General features: G+C 41.5%; 1 protein-coding gene across 2 annotated transcripts; it reads right to left on the bottom strand.

The window, feature by feature from the left end:
- Positions 1-212: 212 nt before the first annotated feature.
- pik3c3 (phosphatidylinositol 3-kinase, catalytic subunit type 3) lies at positions 213-23,539 on the bottom strand. 2 transcript variants are annotated; one of them, XM_080741313.1, is made up of 25 exons: positions 23,161-23,539; positions 20,859-21,047; positions 19,746-19,889; positions 19,197-19,326; positions 15,824-15,910; positions 14,847-14,942; positions 14,667-14,750; positions 13,697-13,801; positions 13,507-13,599; positions 10,296-10,481; positions 9,852-10,003; positions 8,087-8,168; positions 7,772-7,839; positions 7,566-7,671; positions 6,888-7,004; positions 6,002-6,133; positions 5,332-5,460; positions 4,976-5,045; positions 4,580-4,644; positions 3,944-4,028; positions 3,409-3,483; positions 2,908-3,076; positions 2,244-2,334; positions 1,285-1,410; positions 213-470 (listed from the first exon to the last, which is right to left on the bottom strand). In XM_080741313.1, exons 1-25 carry the CDS (start codon positions 23,223-23,225, stop codon positions 456-458), a joined length of 2,661 nt encoding a protein of 886 aa, XP_080597439.1. In that variant the 5' UTR covers positions 23,226-23,539; the 3' UTR covers positions 213-455. The 2 variants fall into 2 exon arrangements, with proteins under 2 accessions (XP_080597439.1, XP_080597440.1); XM_080741314.1 differs by having other exon boundaries at positions 9,864-10,003.
- Between the last annotated feature and the right edge of the window lie 309 nt (positions 23,540-23,848).

Here is a 23,848-nt window from a genome sequence, read left to right as displayed (position 1 = left end):
AACCCCCTGCATGGATTGTATAACTATACACAGATGGGCAGTGATGCTCAATTAACAAACATCTTGAGCGCCATAACCACTGCATAGCAGCACTTTCTTGGGCTCAAAATGGTAAAAAAAACAAAACAAACACAGATCGTCTTTTCAGGAGGTAAGGAAAGCAAACCCAATTTAAACGTTCTTGTATCAACCTTTTTTTTTATTTGGCCATACCTTTCATTCATTCATTCATTTCATAATTAATATACAATATATTTACAGGAGCAAACCAAGGAGGTCCAAGTCCTTGTTTATCCGTCTTGCAGTAGAGAGGTTGGCAGTGCATTCTTGGCGTCATGGTGGCTTCTACCTCTCACATGCCTGGCATGTGCAGGAACAGCGGAGAGCCATATGACTTGTTTGTACGGTAACAGTTCTGTTATGTGTCCATCTTTCCAGTCCAGCCTCTGTCCTGCTCATCTGCGCCAGTACTGATGAGAGAGACGAGCATTGGTTAATACATCCCAAAGCCATATAACATTTGTGTCTGATATTTAACCTGTGACAGATGGAAAGTATGAATCTGTACTTCTTTGGCTTAAAATGTCAATATTTAAGTTGCTATGCTGCAAAAGTAGACCCCCCCCCCCCCCTTATATATTCCTTTGGCATCAATAATATCAAACTAAGAAAATGTTTAAAACAGTTTAAAGAACATTTGTTGGTATTCAAAGTCACATTCCCATGTTTATTAAATAAATCTATGATATAGCTTTGCATTATTATTGATCTCGGGAACTAAAAAGGCCCTGTGGAATATATACAGTAGATTATCACCTGGTCATTTGTCATTTCACAATACAAGCTTATCCAACTGAGGGCAAAGCTAAATGGCCTTATTTATAAATAAAGAAAGTCAACCTTTGATTGACACATACTTTAACATTACTGTCGAAGAACTGCCCCAGGAGCTGGACACGCCTTCCCAAAATGTAATACTTATGTGGTGCTAAAACCCAGAAACTGAAAAGAGTACATCCAAGGATGTATGGTAGCACTCACTAAAACAAAGACGGTGCCTCAATTTCACCAATTTATTATAACGTTCCGGCCTAGTTGGACTTAATCAGAGCATGCCATTTTCTCATGTCTATTTTCTTTGTCTTTGTGAATAAACAGGACAACATTCATCATTGAGTGATTCATCAACCTCTGGCGCTAAGATGTTATGCCCAGGCGATCATCTATAGTTACATCCTTCTACATTTTAGACCTTAAAGACAACTCCTGTCTGCAGACACTCACCTGGGCAAACTTGTGGATCTGTTCCACGACGGCAGCAAACAGAGCGCCCACACTCTCATCTATCAGACTCTGCATGTAGTGTACCGCCTCCTCGTCTGACAGGTCCAGACGGAACTTGTCCAGCACCTAGAGGGGGACAAATGGTGAGGCAAATATTTGGTGTTAACACATGTGTTCAAGTACACAGTGGAGAGTAGCTGAAAAACTTATCAGACAAACCACCCAAAAAGTGGTACCCAACTATCTGGTATCCATTGGTGAATAGTAACTAAGTACTGTACATTTTTACTATAAGTACTGTACTTGAGTACAATTATTTTAAGTTACTATTATTTCCATTTTTCGATACTTTATGCTTCCCCTATACATCTCAGAGGCAATTATTGTATTTCTACTCCACTACAATTATTTGAAAGCTTAAGTTACTACTTAGTAATGATGTAGTTACTTTCCAGTTGAAGTTTATTCAGGATAGCTCGACAGGTCAGTTTTATCTGGAAGTGAAGAATGATTAGAAGCCTTGAGGCCGAAATGATCTCAACCTATTCTCAAACTTTAAATTGACAGTCCTGGCTCGAAAATTGGGAAAATACACATCCACTGCATATTGCAATCCCTTTTGCCTCGATCTGAAGGACATTACATAATCAGATATATTACTCCAAAAGGAATTACTTAAATTGAACGGTATTGTGCCCCTACGTGCTTGGCAAGTCAGTCGTCCTCAACAGCACAATCGCAGGGCTGAGACATGCGGAGGGAGCATTCAATTTGCTTCACATGATAACCTTTTTCCATCCACCATGGCTCGCTAACACGCAGGACGTTGATTGAACCAAAACAAGCGCTCCGGCTTGGGAATGGGCTCCCACTTACAAACAAGCACAGCTTGAAGGGCACTGCAACAATAACGAAGGTGAGTGAGGGCCGTTTCAGTGGCAGGGGAAATGGTAACCTACCTTTTTAACCGTCTTGTCAGGCTCCAGGGCGATGTCAGGAATATTGGCATCCACCATGAGAGAGAACAGATTCAGGATCAAGTTGGAGTACCTGCAGAGGAGGAGATTTGTTTATTACTGCTGATAAGGAATAGAAAGTGTCAAGGGGTTAAATCCATAAAAAAAAGAAATTATGTTTTCATTTTTAAATACAGTAACTAAAATACCGTACATGTATAATTGCAAAGAAAAAATTGATAGTTGCAGTGTTTTGCAGTGGTATAAAGTACATTTACTGAAGTCCAATTTTGAGGTACTTTTACTTTATCCTGTGATGTGTTATAACTTTGCATTTATTGCATTTGTGTTGCCAATTCTTTGTATTATTGTTTCTTCTGTCAAGCACTTTGTGACTCTGTTCTTAAAAAGCGCTATACAAATAAATGTATTATTTTTTACTGGAGTATTTCCAATTTTCTGTGCTTTTATAATTTGGATTATTTTTGAACATGGAACTTCTACTTCTAACAGTATTTCTACATTGCAGTATTGATACTTTTACTTGAGTTAAAAATCTGAGAACTTTTTCCACTACTGGTGTTTTAATAGTTATGGGTGTGTGTGTGTGTGTGTGTGTGTGTGTGTGTGTGTGTGTGTGTGTGTGTGTGTGTGTGTGTGTGTGTACCTCCTGAGGTGCAGGAAGGCAGTGTAGCACTGCTTCCTGAACTCCTGGTACTGCTCGCTCTGCATGCCTCCCATCCCCTCCACCATCTCCTTGCTCAGCTTCATGGGCGGAGGCAGGGGCTTGGGGTCGCGGCCCAGGATGTAGCCAAAGTCGATGTGGAACAGCTTCCCTGAGAAGGGGTAGGTGGGTTAACAAAGTAGCACACTGTCGCTGTCGGTTCATTGACACATCACACATTTACGCCAAGTATAAAAGTGTGTGAAATTCTTTGGGCAAGCTTCCCAAAAACTGCAGTTTCATTAAAATGTAGATCCATTGTTTTTTTTCCTCTTAGCAGAAAATGTAATACTGTATAAGAGGAATTTAAGAGAATCTTTCTGCATGAGTCATAATATTTATACATGTACATGTTTTCAAAAAGTTCTAACTTCATCTGATTCATCTGACATAAATCGTCATCAATCACCGTGTTAAGGGTGAAACATTTTTTAAATGGCTCACCAGTCTTCGTGAGTAGCAGATTGTCCAAGTGTCTGTCTCCCACTCCCAGGATGTATGTGATGACACAGTAACCAGCTGTAGGCCAAGAGAAAGGATTATCAACCTGCTGATCTGAGACCTAGGCTGTCACCATCATGACATTCTTGACATTCTATCTGACAATTAACGAAGCTCTTCAGTCTTCACCCATTTTCAACATTGAAAATTGGTTAAGTTGTCCTTAGATTGTTATACAAATAATTTATGCGATATGATTTAAATGTATCTTTAGCGTTACATTTTTGTTCATGTTTTAGGCTTTGTAAACAAACATTGCACAGGGCAAATAAGACAAATGACTGACAATGACCGGTACTAATAACCAAAATAAATGTACTATGGCCAAAATAGGCAATGTTTAATTGCCTACAGATATTTCTGTTACTTTTGAAAATGTCTGAAGATTTGTGGAAACGACTGACAGATACACAATACAACTGCAATTATCTCTAATAATTGTGACAGGCCTGTTGAGACCTGAATGTGGGAGACTCACCACAGCTCTTGACGTATGTGTCCATCACCTCAGAACTGATGCCATAGGGACCTTTGTCGCTGGGGGCGTGTTTCCTGAAGAAGCTCTGTCACCACAAGGAACACAACAAAGTTATGTTGCTGCCGTTTTCCTAAAGTGTCCGTTTCCATTACTGAGGGACCAATTAACCACTTACCCTACTACCCTATACGGTATACTTTGTTAAAGACGGTCCCCCAGGAGTCTATACTTGACAATCCATTTTGCCTAATCATATTGGGCAAAGGCATTTTGTATTATTTTGAAAAACATTTTGAAAAAATGCCTTGTAAGATTAGACAAAAGGCCCCAGCTTGTGAGGCGCGCCTGAGTGAAACGGTTTGGAGGACAATAAATTGGTCTGACACACGAAAGAAAGCAACCAAGGAGTATATTTAAAGAAGAGTTCACCGTACACATTCTAAGCCTTCTTCCACCGCATTGGGAAGCAAAGTACAATTTTGATGCAATGCATTTTTACATGTGAGTGACTTGATGACTTATTTTCCTTTTAGTCTTATGAGGGTTGGATTGTTTTGCAACCTGCATGCCGTGTGATGTCAGTGTGAACATGGTAGGATAATAATAACACTAAATAAATGCCACAGTGTTCAGTACCTGAATATTGCCCTCTGTTGCCAGAACCTCTGCTACAGGAACAGACTGGACAAACTGCATAAATCCTGCAAGGGAGAAACAATGCAAGGTCAAATTAATGCTGAAACAGGAAAATATTCATGTTCTACTGTATATCTAAGATCGTCCCTCATAGTTTGCATTTGTTGTTCAGTGGCACACTACAAACTTTACATTTTAGCAATCATCAATCAAATGTCTGCAAGTAGACTGCATTACATTTTAGCAATCACTATTCAAATGTCTAATAGACTGCATTACATTTTAGCAATCACTATTCAAATGTCTAATAGACTGCATTATATTTTAGCAATCATATTCAAATGTCTGCAAGTGTGTATAATATATGTAGTGTAATAAGCTGGCAGTAACTCTTACCATGCTTTGTGCTGGTGGCTAGGACTTTGTATGGCGTTAGCTTCAGGTCCAGGTTTTCCTTCCTCAGCAGCTATATTCAAAGACAATTTGAACAAAATACATATATATAAATTATGAGTAGAGTAACAAAGTATTTGTACCCCTTTTGTCTTCCTTTATAGATCAATGTCCCCGCCTGGCTTCCCTCCTTCACACATGGACCAACTGTGTTTCTATTAGTCACTCTGTGGTGTATTCGAACCCCTACTAGACGCACTGTGATATTTTCGAAAATTACGTTTTGTTTTGTTGTGGTGGTTGCTTAAAAACGACATGCCCAACCTAGAATAATATGACCTCTGCCAGAGTATACACACCCTGTCCATGAGGGAGATGATCTGAAGAATGAGCTGGTCCTGTCTAAGGTCATCTCCGTGTTTAAAGATGACTGGATACATGGCTCCATCCTCCGCTTTGAAGATCAGCTTAGCTGGCATCAGAGCACTCTGACAGATGTAGACATACAGAAGAGATCAAACAGTGAATTCATGTCAAATATGTCATGCCGTTTTACACTTTTTGAAACATTCAACTTCACTTTTATTATGGAGGTCAAAGTGGTTCTGATCGGGCTGAGAACTTGACCAAACATGGAGTACGGTATGTCATAAGATGAGTGACGTCAAGAGGCTGGCCACCTGAAGTCTGAGATCAACATGGGAGATATGCCGTTCCCATGTATATCCCAAAATACACATGATTTAGAAACCTTGTATCTCCATATTATAATTTTCTTTTTGTGTTTTTTCCTAATTGAACGCTGTACTTGATCATACTACAGGGTCACACGAAAGCATCAAAAGTAGCAGAGCCAAAAGCTCAAAACACTGACTCGTTTTGAGCTTGTAGATATACTACTTTTTATTTAATTTTTTTGAATCCTAAAAAGTTATAGTTTTGGACATGAGGTTTCCACACTACAGAGACAATATTATTGCATATTTATTTTTTATCTAAACATTTGCCAGATGGAGGGCTTAAGGTTACCTTGAAAAGGGTGGCCGTCTCTGGGACGATGCCTCTGATCCGGACCTGTGGCTCCAGAGGCAGAGGGATGGGCTCGATATCAGACAGGTTCACCTTCTCGTTGTCTGCCAACAACGCCTGGAGGCGCTCAGTCTGACACAGAGCAGGACACTACTGTTAACGGTGCACATAACATAACACTAATGCATTCCCTATGTTAACACAGTCAAAATATGATACTATGGTAATACATGCTGCATGTTAACTGCCAGCACACATCCAGAACATTATGCACACATGCAATAGGAAACAACCAGATTTCCCTTTCCAAACTGAATGATCTTATCTCACCAGTAGAATGAATGCCTATTACTGTAGCTCTGTGACTGGTTGGTTCATGTTGTGCACCTTTACATATAGATCAAAACCTTTGACTCCGGGCATCCCTGTAAATAACTTTTCTGTCCACGGGACCACTGAATAACTTTTTAGAATCTTATATAATGTCATGTAAATAAGCAAATCTTTCCCGTTAAAACTTGAGAGAATATGCAAGTAAATGACCTTATACTTGATATTTAACCACTCAAGCCCCAGCATCCCTATTCTTGGGGGAACAATAAAAAATATCAGATTTTCACAATGTGACGCGTTGTGAGCTTGTAGATCTGCTGAAGAGACTGTGTATGGACTGAAATAGAATGCACAAAGTAATGCAAGTGGAAAGTGGCATCGATAAATTCCAAATATTATCAAAGTATTCTGAGGCACCCCTGGACTTGCCCTGTTATAGATATTGAATGTATTGGTTTTATGCGGATGTGTGTGTGCATGTGCTGTATTCATAAAGCAGTAAGAAGGTATATAATGACATACTCTGGGTGGGTATGTCGGGGTGGTTTGTTACCTTTTTCTTGCGGTTGCCGCTCTCTCTCTGCACAGCCTTCATCAGCTGCACCAGTCTGTCCACAAAGGTCTGCTGGGAGGCCAGCAGAGAACGCATCACCCTCACACACTTATCACCCTGGAGGTTGGTGTGAGACAGAGGGGAAGACATTTTGCATTGATTAATTTGAGGGAAGTCGCATTTGTATCTCAGTGCATTCATTTGAACCAGTTAAGACCTTTCTACAAATGCCTTCTAAATCAGTAGTGCTCAGTCACACTTTCTAGATTAAAAAATAGCAGCTGTACAAGCTAGCAGCAACGCACAAAGTGGTGAGCTTGTATATCTGCTATCTTTGAATCGCCAACGCAAAAATCTAAAAATGACACGGATGCTTTCCCGGTTTTAACCCATTTAGACATAAGGCCGATTCTGAAACCTAACTTATGGTTTCTTAAAAGATTCAAATTCTTATAAAAAAAATGAAATAAATGATGTTGCTATATGTATAGCAAATACTAATGAGACACAGAGGTGGCTCCCGACTTGAAAGGTATAACATCGTCTAGGTAGCACCAGGTCTAAATGGGTTGGGTTAAGGGTTTTGTTTTCAGAATCTTAGTGTTAATCTATAAAAGTGTGTGTCCAGAGATTAATGCTACACTCCATGCGACTCCAGAAGCAGTTGTAGTGTCTGACCTTCAGCAGTGCCTGGCTGAATCTTCTCATGACGTTGATGTACATTTCATGAGTCTTTGGATCTCTCAGCTGCGTGTCCGGATCTTCGCACTCCACTATTACGTACCTGAGCAAGACGCATCACAATTTGCAGCATGAGCAACAAACAGATGGGCATGCATGTTTTCTCTCCAAAATACACAAACTTTTCACTGATTTTTACTCACCAATACAAGTAGTTGGCTAGAGTGGAGTTCTTGCAAGCACGAGAGATGAGGAAGGTGCATAGGTCTTGCTAATAAGGAAACAAAAGATAAACAGAACCAGTCACACAGGCTACTTGCCGGGTACAGCCAATTATTGATGCCACCTACATGGTTGGCAAACAAAGCTTTTACTTCTTAGCATTTTGCAGACATACAAAATACATGTTGACACGCGGACCAGCAAATATAGATTTTATAAACCCACTTGTCCATGTGTAGTTAGTAGAATAACGATAACAAACAGCAATCAAGAGTTTCCTTTTTTGTTTAATTTACCTCTAGGTTTTCACTATCTGATGCGTCTTTGCCTTTCTGGGGTGCAGGGGAGGACACAGACGGCCCTGACAGGATCTGGGAGCTACACACGCAAACAGGAGACAAACACGATTGTAACACCACTGTGACACGGTACAGTTTATCTGAGTAAATGCAATTCTTGACCAGCTGCTGTTTAACCCATTTAGGCCTAGGGTTATTGACTGCTTTAACTATTGAAAAATAGCAGATATACAAGCTCACAGCGCGGCACCGAGTGCCGCGCTGCAAGCTTGTAGATCTGCTATTTTTGAAAAATCGTGAAAATTAGAATTTTGACCCGATTCTGTGTCGGGTGTCTTTTGAATCCTTCTAAGGTTTTTTTGGAGCGGTGAAAGCGCTCCCAATAGACAGGTATGTCCGTGGGTATGTGGGTGGCTGGGTGGCTGGGTGGCTGGCTGGCTGGCTGGCTGGCTGGCCGTGTCCGTAGCCTGGCAATACCTTGAGTGGTCACACACAACACACTAGTTAAAGGAGGGGCGCTGTTTTGTGCAGGCCAGGCACACTCACCACTCACTCACAGGCACAGTTTACAGTTTACAGTTTAGGCATTTAGCAGACGCTTTTAATCCAAAGCGACTCACACACACACACACACAGGGTATAGCTGCTCAGATTCACCGCTCCACTTCGAACCGAGGTTTGATTTTGAAAGAATTGTCAGCAATCTGGCCAGCCATCGTCAAAGAAGAGGTCCTTTACACTTAACTCATTGAGTGCCAGCCTATCACCACTAGAGGGCGCCCAGTGACCAGAGAATAATAGAGATATGCTGGTAATGCATGCCCAAGCCCTGGAGCCCAAGCCCAAGCCCTACTTGCCTGAACACTTTCCTTTGTGCATGTACAGGAAGAGGATGAAGTTAGCTTGAAGTTAGCTATTGGCTACCAAGCATTTTAGAAGCCTTATTTTCGTCAACTTAGCCATGATTAAACCTTGCACACCTCATGCATGGGAAAAAAACAGAGAAGAATGAGCTCTAAAAAATCCAATGCAATCCTGGATTGCATTGGAGTGGATTTGTGCAGTTTGTTCACAGCTTTCAAACAAAAAAATCCGATTGGAAATCCGTTCAGGCATTCTTGAGATAATCGCCATTATGTTTTACATGTAATGTAAACAAAAATGGCTGCCCTGTATGTTAGATGGGGTTGTATGGGGGTGGAACATGCAAAATCGCGATTGAAATCATGTTCACCAGATTTGATGGGGTCCAAAAAAAAAAAAAAAAATTCAAATTTTTTTTCAAAAGCCGAACTTGTTCGGTATCGGCACTCTACGATACGCTAATAAAGCCGAACTAGTTCGGGATTGGCACTCAATGAGTTAACTGGAGCTCAGTTTGTCTGTTCTTGAGAGACTACTATGTCAGTAGTTCTCAAACCTTTTCATGTGAAGGACCCCCAAAATTATATGTATTTGGCCATGGACCCCCATCTCAAAATATTTAGTTCCAGGGACCACCCAGAAGCAAAATTTGAGTTACAAACGTTCGCTTTGAAAGTACAAATATTCAAAGATTTGCACACATTTTCACGACTTTTTCAAAAATAGCAGATCTACAAGCTCGCAGCGCGGCACTCGGTGCCGCGCTGTGAGCTTGTATATCTGCTATTTTTCAAATGTTAAAGCATTCAATATGCCCAGGCCTAAATGGGTTAAGGTTACATGCACCCAGAATCTCAAGAGAACTGCCAGGGCTTGAATGATGGCAGTGATGTCCTACCCTGGTACTGACCTGTCCAGGTCCCCCATTGTGGAGCTCTCTCCGAGGCCTTGGCTGTCTCTCTTACTGCCTGGCTCCAGGCCGCCTTGGATGTCACTGAAGTTCTCATATTTAAGGGCCTGAACCAGCTGCAGAAGGTACATCAGTAGGTCCTAGGAGGACAGTAGCAAGGCATCTCATTATTAGAAAGATAGAATTAAGCCATTTTTTTCTTCCTAATGTAGTCGTTTGCCTGTTAATTCCTCCCCTCTACCGGGAGGACGTAGAGCCGATGTACAAGCTCACAAAGCGTTGCTCTGCATGCAACGCGTTCGGATAAGAGATACAAGATAAGAGCTTGTAGATCAGCTATATTCGCTATTTAATTAACTTTCCATTATCCATTTATTTATAATCGACTAGCTGGATTAACTGTTGCACCCCTACACAGCCCATGATCCCTACCTCGTCGTCTGCCTGCTCCAGGCGGGCCACGGCGTAGCGTCTGACGGTGGTGTTGGTGAACTGAACGGAGAGCAGCTCCAGGGAGTCCTCCACGTCCATGGGTCTCCACTTCCCCAGCAGCTCCAAGGCCTGCTTGGCCTCCTGGGGCATGCCCCAGTTCACACACTTCAAGAACTTGGTCAGGGCCTGGAGACATGAGGAGAGGGAACATAAAGTAAGACCAGTTGTTTTTTTTCATGTCAAGGACCCCAAAAGTATTTTGCCATGGAAGAGTTTAAAATGATTGTGATGCTACATTAACTAGCCGTGCTGGCGATCGACCCCCTGAATAGTCCCAAAATAGGTACACAGGGGTTCATGTGGTTAAGAGCAAAAGTTGATAAAGGAACACTATCACGATCTATCACTATGATCCGAAGACTGTTGTGTCTCAGAAATGCCACCGAAGTTGTACTGTGAAAATCCTACGGTAGCACATTCATAGATTTTACCCATGAATGTTTTATAGCAAAATAGTGATCTTGACTTCAGAAAATATGAAACAGGCTGACTTATTGGTAGCTATACATAGTACATGATGTACCAAGATGCTGCTTGGACACACATTGTAGGAACACAGAGAAAGGAGAAAGCGACAGTAAGGGGAACTTTGTCACTATACATTGTATAATACGTATTTTTGCTTCTAGACTATGATAACCATCAACAATGATCTGAAATGCACATCAACATTGTGTTACAATGTATTAGAAACGTTGTGATGATATACTCACTAGGGCATTCACGAATAGTGATTTTTAGTATTTGAATTATTCAACCTCAAAGTATTCGAATAGTCGAATATTCGACAGGACTGGCCAAACCGTCAAATATTAAGTCAGCAAGAGGCGAACATTGTGAAAATAGCCGATCTACATGCTCACAACGCCTCGCTGTGAGCATGTAGATCGGCTGTTTTCACAATATTTATCTGCGGAACCGAGTCACATTAAATGTAATCTATCTATAAATGCGACAAATCTCTGTCTGTTTGTTTGTTTGTTTGTTTGTTTGTAATCCGCGTATCTCGAGAACCGTTCGTCCCACCGGCTTCAGATTCGGCACGCGCGTTCCCCGCCGCCGCGCGGAGTGCAGTGCCGGGCCTCGACCCGACCCGACTCGCGGTTTTCCGAAACCGGCGCGAAACGTTCGGAATCTCCTTATGCGGAGCTGATTGTTGACATCAGGCTGTTCCGGAGGAAATCGGCGCAAGCACTGAGTCATTGTGACATCACTTCATAAAAGGCTCTGACATCACGTACGCCACATGAGTCAACACAAAACCTCTGTGAATGTGTATGTATGTATGTAATCCGCGTATCTCGAGAACCCTTCTTCCCACCGGCACGCGCGTTCTCCAGATATGGGCATAAAGTCTGACATCAGAGTTTTCCGCAACCGGTACTGTGTGTGCAGAGATCTTCATATATGGGCATAAGTGGACAAAGACAAACAGATGGTCAAAACGGGTCCTATGACAACAGGTATATTGGGGTTTGCATTAAAGGGTGGGTCTGCATAGATCTCCATATATGGGCATAAAATGGATGCAGACAGACAAATACAGATATCTCCATATATGGGCATAAATGGACACTTGCAAACAGATTTTCAAAGATCTCCATATATAGGCATAAAGTGGACGCAGACAGACAGATACAGATATCTCCATATATGGGCATAAATGGACACAGGCAAACAGATGGTCAAAACGGGTCCTATGACAACAGGTATAATGGGGTTTGCATTAAAGGGTGGGGCATTCATGGGGTTTGCATTAAAGGGTGGGGCATTCATTCCCTATTTCAAATTCGGCACGTGCGTTCCCCACCGCAGCAGGTAGTGCAGTGCTCGGCCTCGACCCGACCCGATACACGATTTTCTGGAACCAGCACGAAAGGTTCGGATTCTGATGTCTGACATCAGGATTTTCCGGAACTGGCACTGTGTCTGCATAGATCTCCATATATGGGCATAAAATGGATGCAGACAGACAAATACAGATATCTCCATATATGGGCATAAATGGACACAGGCAAACAGATGGTCAAAGATCTCCATATATGGGCATAAAATGGATGCAGACAGATAGATACAGATATCTCCATATATGGGCATAACGGGTCCTATATGACAACAGGTATAATGGGGTTTGCATTAAGTTTGTCTCCTCCTCCATCTGTTTGTCTGTGTCCCTTTATTCCCATTATGGAGATCTCTGTATCTGTCTGTGCCTCCGACTGTGTTGCAGACACAGTGCCGGTTCCCCCTTTAATGCAAACCCCATTATACCTGTTGTCATAGGACCCGTTTTGACCATCTGTTTGAAAAAGCGACAGAAATCTCATATATGGGCATAAAATGGACGCAGATAAACAGATATCTCCATATATGGCATATATGGGCATACAATGGATGCAGAATCACAAAGATCTCCATATACGGGCATAAAAGGGACACAGACAGATACAGAGATCTCCATATATGGGCATAAAATGGACGCAGATAGACAGATCTCCATATATGGGCATATATGGGCATAAAATGGACCCAGAACTATAACTGCAGTGATCTCCATATATGGACATAAAATGGACACCGACAGACAGACAGATACAGATATCTCCATATATGGGCATAAATGGACACAGGCAGACAAATGGTCAAAACGGGTCCTATGAAAACAGGTATAATGGGGTTTGCATTAAAGGGCGGGGCATTCATTCCCTATTTACATTGTTCCGAGTTGGCCAGGTCGCCGACTAGACGCTGGGCCGCCCTTCGGGCGGCCCAGCTTCTAGTACCTACAATTCCAAGTGCTTGTCAGGGTGGGTGTTCCCAGTTCAAATATGTTTATTTTGGGTGTCACGGTCTAAAAAGGTTTGAGAACGCCTGGTATAGAGCGTTAACAAATTCATCCACCAGGGGCATCGACAACTCATTCTTATGACTTCCTATCTCGCCAAGCTTTATAAACTATATCTTTTTAAAAGAGAAAATAAATAAAAAATAAATAAAATAAGCGAATATTCGACTTCGGTGAACAACGTCGAATAGTGACTTTGATATTCGAATATTTGAATATTTGGTGAATGCCTTAATACTCACTTTACTCTCTTCCCTAGAAATGAACAGAAGAAGGCACATGGAGAAATGAACAGAACAGACCCACCTTCTCCTGTGTAGTGAGGTAATATCTGAACTTCCACACCAAGTCCTGTTCCTCAGAGCTCAGCTGCTTGGTTGGAGGATAATTCACAATGGTCTGCAGATAGCAGGTACAACGTGTTAACACAAAACACACTTACTGAAACATCACGCTCAATGAAGACCATTCAGTGACATTGTGTATAGTAACTCACATTAAGCTGGTCTCGAGTGGCAGCGTTGGGCTTCAGGTCGTGGTCTGAGGGCCCGCTACGGAGACTACGGGCCAGCTTGTGATGTTTACTCTCCACAAGGTTCTCCTGCATAGGGGGAAAAACAGTGTTGGAAAAAGTACTCTTTTACTTATGTAAAAGTATATAATACTGCAATGTAGAAGTACTCTCTAACAAGTAAAAGTCCGGAATTCAAAATGTACTTGAGGAACAGTACAGGTAAGGTAATAAGGTATTGGTATCAAAATGTACTTAAAGTACCAAACGTTAAAAGTTCTCATTACGCAGAATGTCCCATTTCACAAGTTGTCTAAAATGTCTAGTAACTAAAGTTTTCAAAGAATTATAGTGGAGTAAAGGTCTTTGCACACTGCTGTGTTTTTCGGGCCGAATATCAGGGTGAATTTCGGAGCATGTGAATAAAAAGATCAACCTCACGTTAAGTCAATCACGTTTGCACACTGCCGCCCGTTTCGTATTTATTTTCGGACCAGGGTTGATTTTTTCCGATTTTCGCAACTGTCGCCTCTGGGTCCTTTGCTCTCTTTCTCTCCTCTCTCTCTTCTTGGCCTGAAAAATGCTTTCGAGGATTTCGGATTTCCAAAACGCAACGAGAAAACGCAGTGCAGTGTGCAACCAGCTTAAAAGTACATTTGCCTCTGAGATGTAGTGGAGTAGAAGTAAAAGTACTGAAAATTGGAAATACTCCAGTAAAGTGAAAGTAACTCAAAATTGTACAGTACTTGAGTAAAACTTCACACCACTAGGCAAAAGGGAACTGATCTCTTATCATCATCGGCAAACTGATATGTTGATATTTGGATGTTTTGAAGAGTGTGTCAATAAACGTAAAAGCACACCTTCAAGTGTGTTAATGTTTAAATTAACTGAACAATTAATTGTACCATCAAAGAAAATCTAAGATTTGGGTTTGGCGATTTTGCCCTCTCACCACATATCTCTCGTCACACATCTGTGGGTCAGGGACTTTGACGATGTCACAGCTGGTCAGAACTGGTGACGTTTCATCTCCATCCTGAGGGGGGAGGGGCGACAATCAATACGCCGATCACCTGTCGTCATACCAACAGTATACTACACATCATCTATAACCTTGTTAAAATGCACATACCTTTTCATAATAGACAATACTGTATTCCTTGTCATTCTTTTTGACACGTGGAAACTCCACCATGAGGTACATGAAGTTAGAGCTCCGCTTCTCACTCTGGGGAGACATCAAATCATGACATTGTATGGATGTGTAGCTGTAGCAGAGTATCTATTCCAGTCTTTAAAGCCTGCTGATTGTGTCCACAAATGACCTAGGTCTGAAGGACATCTTAAGGCTAATTTATACTCCGTAGTATAACAGTGTTGCTTGCTGGAAATAACTGATTTTCAAGCTGACACCGTGTCACGTAAGCCCTAGTCATACCATGCAATGTCAGCTGACAGTGAGCCTATCGTTCCCATCAAATCACTCTTCACACTGACTGACGGTCTATCTAAAGGCCTTTATGCTCACACTACACTCTCTATGCCAGTGGTTTTCAACCTTTTTCAAATCAAGGTCCGTTATTTATTCAGCATTTGAGCCACAGATGAGATTTAACCCAAAACGTACGAATATTTCATTGTCATTGGATAGGATTTTGTGCACAATTTCATGCTGTATTGATTTGGTACCATAGACAGGTCAATCAAAATAACAATTCTTCAACATTCTCTAATTGTGTAAATTAAGTAAATAATTCAACTATTGAGAGCGTAAAATGGGTCCATTAGGTTTCATTTATTTACACTCAAGAGTTAAAGATCTATAAGGGTCAAATTGGTTACCAACCAATCTCTATCTCATCAAGTTACGATGAGAAGTTATCTCATCGTAACTTCTTGAGGATATTTTCCAAATGGTTTCGTGAGTAGGGATAAAAGAATTGGCTTATTTTTTCTAACTTTTGTTTTATCTTTAATACTTTTTGTTGGAGAAAATGTACTGTGTGTGTGTGTGTGTATACAGTATGTACCGTATAAAAAAGCCATACGTATACTTCCCTTTCTATAACTGCCCTTTCCCAAATGCTTGACATAAAACGTACAACTGACCTCATTAATCATCTCAATCTCTCTGAAGGTCAGACGGTCGAGCCAGTCCACCTTCACCATGTGTCCCTGGCGATGGGCCTTTGTCAGCTGCGTGGAGACAGAGAGGTCATAGTGGTTATGGAGAGGGAGACAAACAGGCCAAAAGACCAGAAATGGAAGCTAGGACAACAGAAAAATGGAGAGAAAGGGGTTTCGAAAAGCATGGACAGTGTGCAACTACTACTTGACTACTCAATGCATAGCTTAGGGTGCCAGCAGTCAAACCAGCAAAATCTGAAAACACACTGTTGTGCGTGTTACAAAGGTCTAGACTAGAGGAAACATCTCAGGGCATGTTGGGGTAAACAAGCACAGACATGGACAATTAGCCCACAACTCAGCTGGTCAGATTGAGTTAGTACTTACATCTTAATTTAAACAGCTAAGTTATAGTATGATTTATCATTTGTTAACTGAATATAGATCCCTGGGGGGCCCCAGTGAATGAGGTAGAAAGGGTTTAATTGAATTAGGTTTAAGAAAGTGGTTAATTAGATCAATTAAAGCCTAGAAATATACGTTAAATTCCTATCAGAGGATAATCATTAATTCGTTCTCATGGTTAAGCAAAATGGAGTGATCAGTCAGAATGTTTTATTACATAAATTGTGACAGAATGAGCTAAAAATAAATGAATGTGTTCCCCAGTCATCCCTTCTCACAAGAATCAAGTCAAATGACATGTGAAAAGGCCATGCACACACACTAGGGATGGGCATTTTTACTCTATCAGTAGTAAAGAGGAGTAGTAGTGACTCGACTAGTTGAACAACATAATAATACAGGGTTTTAGTGGAGGGGTAACGCAATGGTCAGGTGTGAGGTTCACTCACTTCTAAAAATAGGATTTGGTTTTGGTCAATAATTCAGTTTGTTATCATATTATACTGACTCAGCCACTGTCAGCGGTCTGCGTGCTGCGGACTTGGCCAGAGCTCGTCCGTGGATTGATCATGATGTCACCCTAACAACCAGACGACAACAACCAATAAAACCACAACATATCCAGGCATCCACTGACTCTCGCATGTCCACTCGGGCAATACAATCTAACCGTATGCTCTCCAGGAGATATAGGACCCAAAACTCACGACAGGCACCCGGGAAGAAAATAATCGATCATGATCAGGAACACCCCCATCTGATAGTTGAAGCAGTTAATTAATTCATTGTTTTTTTATTAGTAGGAGCATATTTCACATCTTAGAGCTAAAACAGAAAACCCTGCTTTTTCACAATTTGCACCCTTGTTCTACCAGTCATATTTGTTGCCATCATTCAGGTGTTATTGTGCGCCAGCACAAACAGCTTCTGTACAGTTAAGTTCATGCTGCCACACAAATATATGAAACACGCCCACAACATTATTACCTTCAGCTGCATTTACGTGTGTAAATGGTCCGCCATTTATTTTTATTATGTCTTTCTTGTTCAGTTAAAAACTGTGTTTTAGTTACAAATTACATAAATAGAGTAATACATGGCAATATGTGCCCTGTTTTGCCGCTGAACTAGCAATGGAACATCTGGTGTGGCATCATAAACCCACAGCTTCTAACCACAAATACTGTCAAGTGATACATTAAGAAATACAACAAAAATACAATATCAAATAACGGTGCCATGGCATTGGTCCGAAGGTTCATTAGTCTGAAGGTTCATTAGTCCGAATCTGTTAAGAATACTATGCCTAACTCTAACTCTAACCCTAAACCTAACCTCAGTAACCCTAACTAAATTCTGACTAATGAACCTTCGGACTAATGAACCTTCGGACTTATGGGCAGTCCCCAGGCAAACGCTAGGCAAGGAAAGGCCTACTGCAATTCCACAAGTTTCCATTTATTACAACTATTTACATCAACTATGAAGCCAGGTCTCGTGGATAACTCTTGACTCTTGCATGCCATTTTAGCGTAGAAGATTAGTGGCATTAAATGGTCAACAATAAAAGATCTAAGTCAACATCAGCTCAACATCAAGTGACGGGCCGTGTCTCTTTGGGCTAATTAACTAGTCATGCCCATCCCTAACACAAACACATACAGTGACATCTACTCACGCGACGAAGAACAGAAGGCCACTATAAGAACCTAGTATGTGTGATGCTTTCACAAACACAGGCATAAATGTTGACAAGACCACTCCAGACCCAGCTAAATAGTATTTGCAAATAGTTTCTATGGTTTGTTTTATCCTACTTAGCTGCCAGATGGGTCGGGTTTTCCACATGGGACAATACATCAAATTGCCAAAAGCATACAATACAAATCTAAATCACTATAGTACACTATACTGTACGACTAACAAAAGTACAGTATATTGTAAGTAAATTGCAGGTATTCTAAGTATACAATAAAAAAAATCGAAATAAATGTACGCTATATATTTCAGTATAGTGAGATTGTGTACGCTATATATTTCAGTATAGTGAGTTTGTGTAAACCCAAACCACCTGGGAATAAAACACCTTCAAATTATTTAAATGGACGATTTGCAACTACTATTTCACCCAGCTCTAGTTCACACACATTCCGCATTCCAAAACGTCCACTCCACCTCTTGTACTCACATCGCTGAGTACCTCCAGGTCAGGCTCCTGGAACAGACCATGGTTTAGACAGGCCACTCTCTCTCACACATAGGATCAGTCACACGTACTGTAGTAGGGCTGGGCAATAAATATATCAATATCGAGACTAGTTATCGTTTGGAATTCTGGATAGCATATCGTGATCTGAGACTAGATGTCCTCTGGAACACTGGTTCCCAAACACTGGGCTTCCTTAATTTCTTTGTTTCCTACATTTTGTTTTTAATTATTATTTCAAAACATTTAAAAAAAACACTCCCAAAAAAGCAGTAATTTAATGAATAAATAAAAGAAAAAGAAATTAGAAAATCAAATGTTTAAGAAGTAGCCGATCTACAAGTGAGCTTGTAGATCTATTATTTTCACTAGGTTGTGTCCCGGGCAAACGTCTAATTTCTCTTTTGGGTCACAGACTAAAAGGTTTGAGAACCACTGCTCTGAAACTCTGGATATCATTACTGTGAAATGGCATAAGTGCAGCATTTGTTTGCCAGAAGATGGCCGAACCAAGTTCACAATGGGTCGTTTCGCTGGATTTTCTTTTTGAAGAAAATGTATATTGTCACAATATTGATATTGAGGTTTCTATCGCCCAGCCCTAGCGTACTATAGTACTGTATTTCGTCTCCTTTACAGAAACGCATGCCACTCTCCCTTTCTCTCTCACCACCTCCTCTGTCCTCTACAAACATACTCCCTTGTCCTCCATCTAAAAAGAGAAAGGCATCCATCCTACTGTACCTTGGCCAGTCTGCCCATCTGGTCCTCTGACAGGCTGCTGCTGGTGCGTCCTGGCGTGGTGGTGGGTTCACCTCCATCACCCTCCACTCCCGGCCACACTTTCAGGTCATGCATTCCTTGACGGAACATACTGCAGTGCCACACAGAGACAGGGAAAGAGTTTTAAGTATTTCAATCCAGCGTTGGGTTATCACTGCCATTTTGGAAAACAGGGAAGGCTAATTTTAGAAACTCACTGAATAGGAAAACATTTTATTACCACAAATTATGGTCCCATTTTAACAACTTAAACCCTATATACTTCAGTTGACGAGGGTAATCCAGGGGTCTACTCTATACTGTACATGCACCCCCCCCTCTCTACACAAAATGTTTTCAGCAAAACTAGCTGATCTATGAAGTATGATGACTTGCCCAGAATTAGGACACTAGGGTTCATGTGGTTAAAAAAGCATAGAACACAGAGCATAAACATTGTATTTACAAAAAATACAAAACAGTTACACTATAAATATACTGTATAGCTGCTTTCTGCTGGGACAGACTCACCCATATTTTCCAAAGAGCGTGACAGTAGTTCCTCCGACAGGGACGGCTCTTCCTGGTCCATAGACGTCCCAGATGGTGAGGGCAACCTGGGTGCTCTGAGGCAGGTCTGGGTACTTCACTGGCAACCTCAGCCACTCATTCCAGCTGCACATAGAGGAGGGACACAGTGAGGAGAAGATGAATATGCACAACAAAATATAAATAAATAGTCCACCCAGCACAGGAAACGAACTGGGTACTCGCTGTCAGGCATCATCATCAGAGCATATGATATACATGTAATAATAATGTATTTATTAGTCAGATACATTGTAATTTGATATGTGTTCTCCACATTTGACCCATCTCTTAGTTGGAGCTTATGGTGAGCTGCAGCCGTGCCGCACTCGGGTATCATTAGTGGTGATCAATCCCCCCAATGGATGCATTGGGTCCCATTTTTACAGTCTTTGGTATGACCCGACTGGGGATCGAACCCGATCTCCTAGTCTCAGGGCGGACACTATAACCACAAGGCCTCTGAGCTGGTATCCCAATATATATCAGCTCCCCCTAAGTCGAAAGTGCATTGAAGTTACCGTGTTTTAATGCCCCCCCACCCCGAATACATTTATTTCAAGTTTTAAAACAACAAAGAGAGTTGCCGTCTGTTCATTGTTAAAAGTGGAACATTCAGGTCATGCATTTGGTGAGAGCAGAGGTGAAGTGAGAGAAGCTTTAATGGTGAAATTGTACAGTAGATTCTTGGAGAAAGCAACATTGGCCAGTACTTTGTGAAAATGTTAAGGCTTTAGACAGAGCTTTACTTGGTCATAAAAAGTGCAGGCCTAGTACCTGCAGAAATGTATTGCCCAAGTGACTTAACTATTAAAATGCCCAGCGAAAAACCTTTTAGCTAAGAACAGTGGTTCTCAAAGTGGGGTCTAGGGACCCTCAGAGTTCCTTGAGTGGGTTCCAAAAGGACCCTTACAGGTCTGTAACTCTGATAGTGTACAAATGGAATACACTCTCGGAGTTATAGGGGTCCTTGAAACTAAAAGAGCTTGAGTGAGAGCCACCGTTGTTTCAGCTGGTGCTATTCATTCAGGGTTACAAATGGAGATAGGGACTCACTTCCAGCGCGTGCTGAAGGCCTTGTAAGAGGTGCGTACGGGCAGAGCGAGGGGCTTGCCCTCGGCAAACACCTGACAGGTAACGTAGAGGTCAGAGCAGTTCTCCTGGTAGAGGCCCGAGAACCGCAGCATTGGGTCGTCAAGCAGCGCCTTGTAGCTCTTCTGCTCTCTCTTCCCTTCTAGACTGCCACTGGAAAACAACAGAAGAGAGAGCGGATGTGAGACAAAGAGAAGAGAACTTCATCCATTCATTCAAAATATGATGCAGAAATTGTATGTACAGTACATTCGAGTGTCAAACAAGGATCTAAGTTACAGCTCATAATGTATATATTTCATTGTTTATTCTGTCATGGTGTGTGTTTAGGAACAGCCCCGCAAGTAGTGTGTGCTCACCTTATGAAAATGACAATATTACAATTTACAGATTAAATAGCTCTATATTCTGATTTGTTTAAGTTCTCCCCGTCTCTCCTCAGAAAATGCATCTTCGGGTTGGGATACCAATTTTATCCAATCCTGAGAGGGAACTCATACAGGATACATAATGGTAAGTGGAATTGGAAGAGGAACAAACACAAGGGTGCCACAGAATAAATACTTGGTTTGAAAATATTTGGAATTTACCAATATCGCTTATTATTTTGTATGAGTTTAAACATCACAAAGTAATTTTCAATCAATTCTAACAGAAACGGATATTTTCTAAGTCTTTTAGTCGTCCAGGATACAAGTCCAAAGACATTGAATATTTACTGCAGAAGAGATTGAAATCAGAACATTTTAAAAAGAGAGTGAACGTATGCTTTTAACTGTGTGCATTCATCTGAATGTTGTGGTCACCATCATCTTAAGAATATAAGAATAGGAATCGTAATAAGCATTGTACAATTGTATAAGAATAAGAAACGTAATAAGCATTGTACAATTGTAGTATAGTAGGAACAGTGGTAAAATGTATCATGGTGAACAACAACTATGTTTCTTAACATTTTTTGTTTTAACCCAAAAATGTCAGGTAAAACAAAGTACATTTTGTTACAACGTGGATCATCTAGGAGACTGGGTGAGCTGTGCTGTGCACACGATGACACCAACAACAACAACAGGACAACTGTGCTTGTGCTCCTAAATTAAGGCCCTCACATCACATGTTCTGCATGTAATGAGATCGGTACTCCGTGGCTGTTGAGTCATGACTAAGGTTTTAGGTAGTAAGGAGGATTACATAATCAGATTACAGGCAATAACTAACAACTGTATAATCAGCCCGGATTTCATCAGGAAAATGTGTAATTAGATTAATAGTTAGATTTGTGCAGGAAGTTTAGCTCCTGGAAGGAGCTAAGCTCCAACATCTGGCTTTGTCCGGGCTCTGAAGTGTGGCCTACATCTGGCCTACATCTTGGCACAAAGCGGTCAAAGTTTGTTGTACGCCCCAAAAATGTCAGGGCTCTTAAGCGTGGACTACATCTGGCCTACATCTTGGCACAAATCGCTCAAAGTTTGTTGTGTCACATTGGCCAAGCATCGTGGGACGCTTAATGAAATTAACTCACAAATATCACCACTCCCTTCACACTAGGTGTGATTTTTGGGATTACTTCTGCCATTTCAACCCCTAACCACGAGAGCTCAGATAGTCTGGTCCCTGCTGTCCAGTCCAATCCACACCTCATCTTCTGGACCCCTCCTTCCCAAATCCCTCCCTTTAATTGATAGATACTGTAGATAGATGGTAGGCTGGGTGGGAGAAGGTGGGTACATTGGGGAAGGAGATAAGATTGAGGGGGCACTGAAGAGGAGGCACCACCACGTTGCAACTTTTTTTTTTCATGATTTTACATAAACATATGTGTGCTTGAAATTGTTTTGAGATTATCAAAAGAGAAGAGTGGACCACTGTATATTTGCGAAACTATATAGGCCTAGGAAAAAATATTTGGGCATAAAGGTGATATATTTGCATTGTAATACAAAAATTAATTAGATTAGATTACAATATTGTTTTTGTTAACCTAGAGATTTTTAAAAAGCCATATAAGAACTACATTTCAAAGTAATCTGACATCGTGGCATTTGTTGCCACACACTTGTAATTTAATACCCAACAAACAATATTGACAAACGTGTATATGCCGTATAGGCCTAATACCACGCTTTATAAAGTATACTAGAATAGAACTGCCCCACACGCACACACTATTATGTCAAGTCACAAGATCGGTTACACGGAATAAGAGGGTTTTTATCGTTAAGGCACTCGATCCACACAGACGATAGGCATCCCCCCCAAAACTCACATTTTCAGTTGAACATTGATGTCCAGGTCACAGCTGTAGACATAGTTGAACTTGTCCGTGTCCATCTTTCACTTCAGACGGTAAACACTGACTCTGGAGCAGAAGAAAACATGAACTCGCCGCCGTACGGACACTCCAGCAGAGTGGCTGGGGACTGGACTGCTGCGACAAGGCCTCGGATCAGTGCAACGAAGATTACAACTATCTGTCACAGCAACGGTTTTAATGAAAACAACAAAGTCAGTGCGGGCCAAGTCCAACGGCCACACGTCCCGAATGTCAGCAAGAACGAGACCTGAATGTCCGTGTTGTTTCACGGTAACGACGCGATAATTACAGCCACACCAGCACGCATGATTTGATGTTTTATTTTTGATAATATCGGCTGCTGTGTGTGCACAAAACAATACAGTCAGGAGCGCCGATGATGCCCCCGAAATCAGGCAAAAAAAGTGGCTGACCGATGCACCGCCCACGCAAAGCCCACCGGCCGTTCGCTGCGCTCGTGCGTTGATCCGTCGAGTCTGGAAAAGTCGAGGAAGGAAGCGAGACGGTGGGCGGAGTTTCAAGTATGACGTTTAAAGGGGCCGCGTGTGTTCTGGTTCTGACTTCTGATGGAGTTTAAAGGAAAACTAGAAAAGAAAATTTCTAAGAAATTTTAAGTGTGCCTGCAGCTCGCTAAGTCTGT

This window comes from Nannobrachium achirus, assembly GCF_963921795.1.
Source record: "Nannobrachium achirus genome assembly, chromosome: 14".
NCBI classification, from domain to species: Eukaryota; Metazoa; Chordata; class Actinopteri; order Myctophiformes; family Myctophidae; genus Nannobrachium; species Nannobrachium achirus.
Note: the sequence above shows the minus strand (reverse complement) of the source record. Positions and strands in the feature narration are given on the sequence as shown.

Coding starts and splice junctions, on each gene's coding strand:
- pik3c3 (XM_080741313.1), bottom strand. CDS start 23,225: ATGGACACGGACAAGTTCAACTATGTCTACAGCTGTGACCTGGACATC. Junction 19,327..19,745: donor ACGCTCTTTGGAAAATATGG/GTGAGTCTGTCC, acceptor GTGGCACTGCAG/TATGTTCCGTCAAGGAATGC. Junction 13,600..13,696: donor CCACTCGAGACCAGCTTAAT/GTGAGTTACTAT, acceptor TGCTATCTGCAG/ACCATTGTGAATTATCCTCC.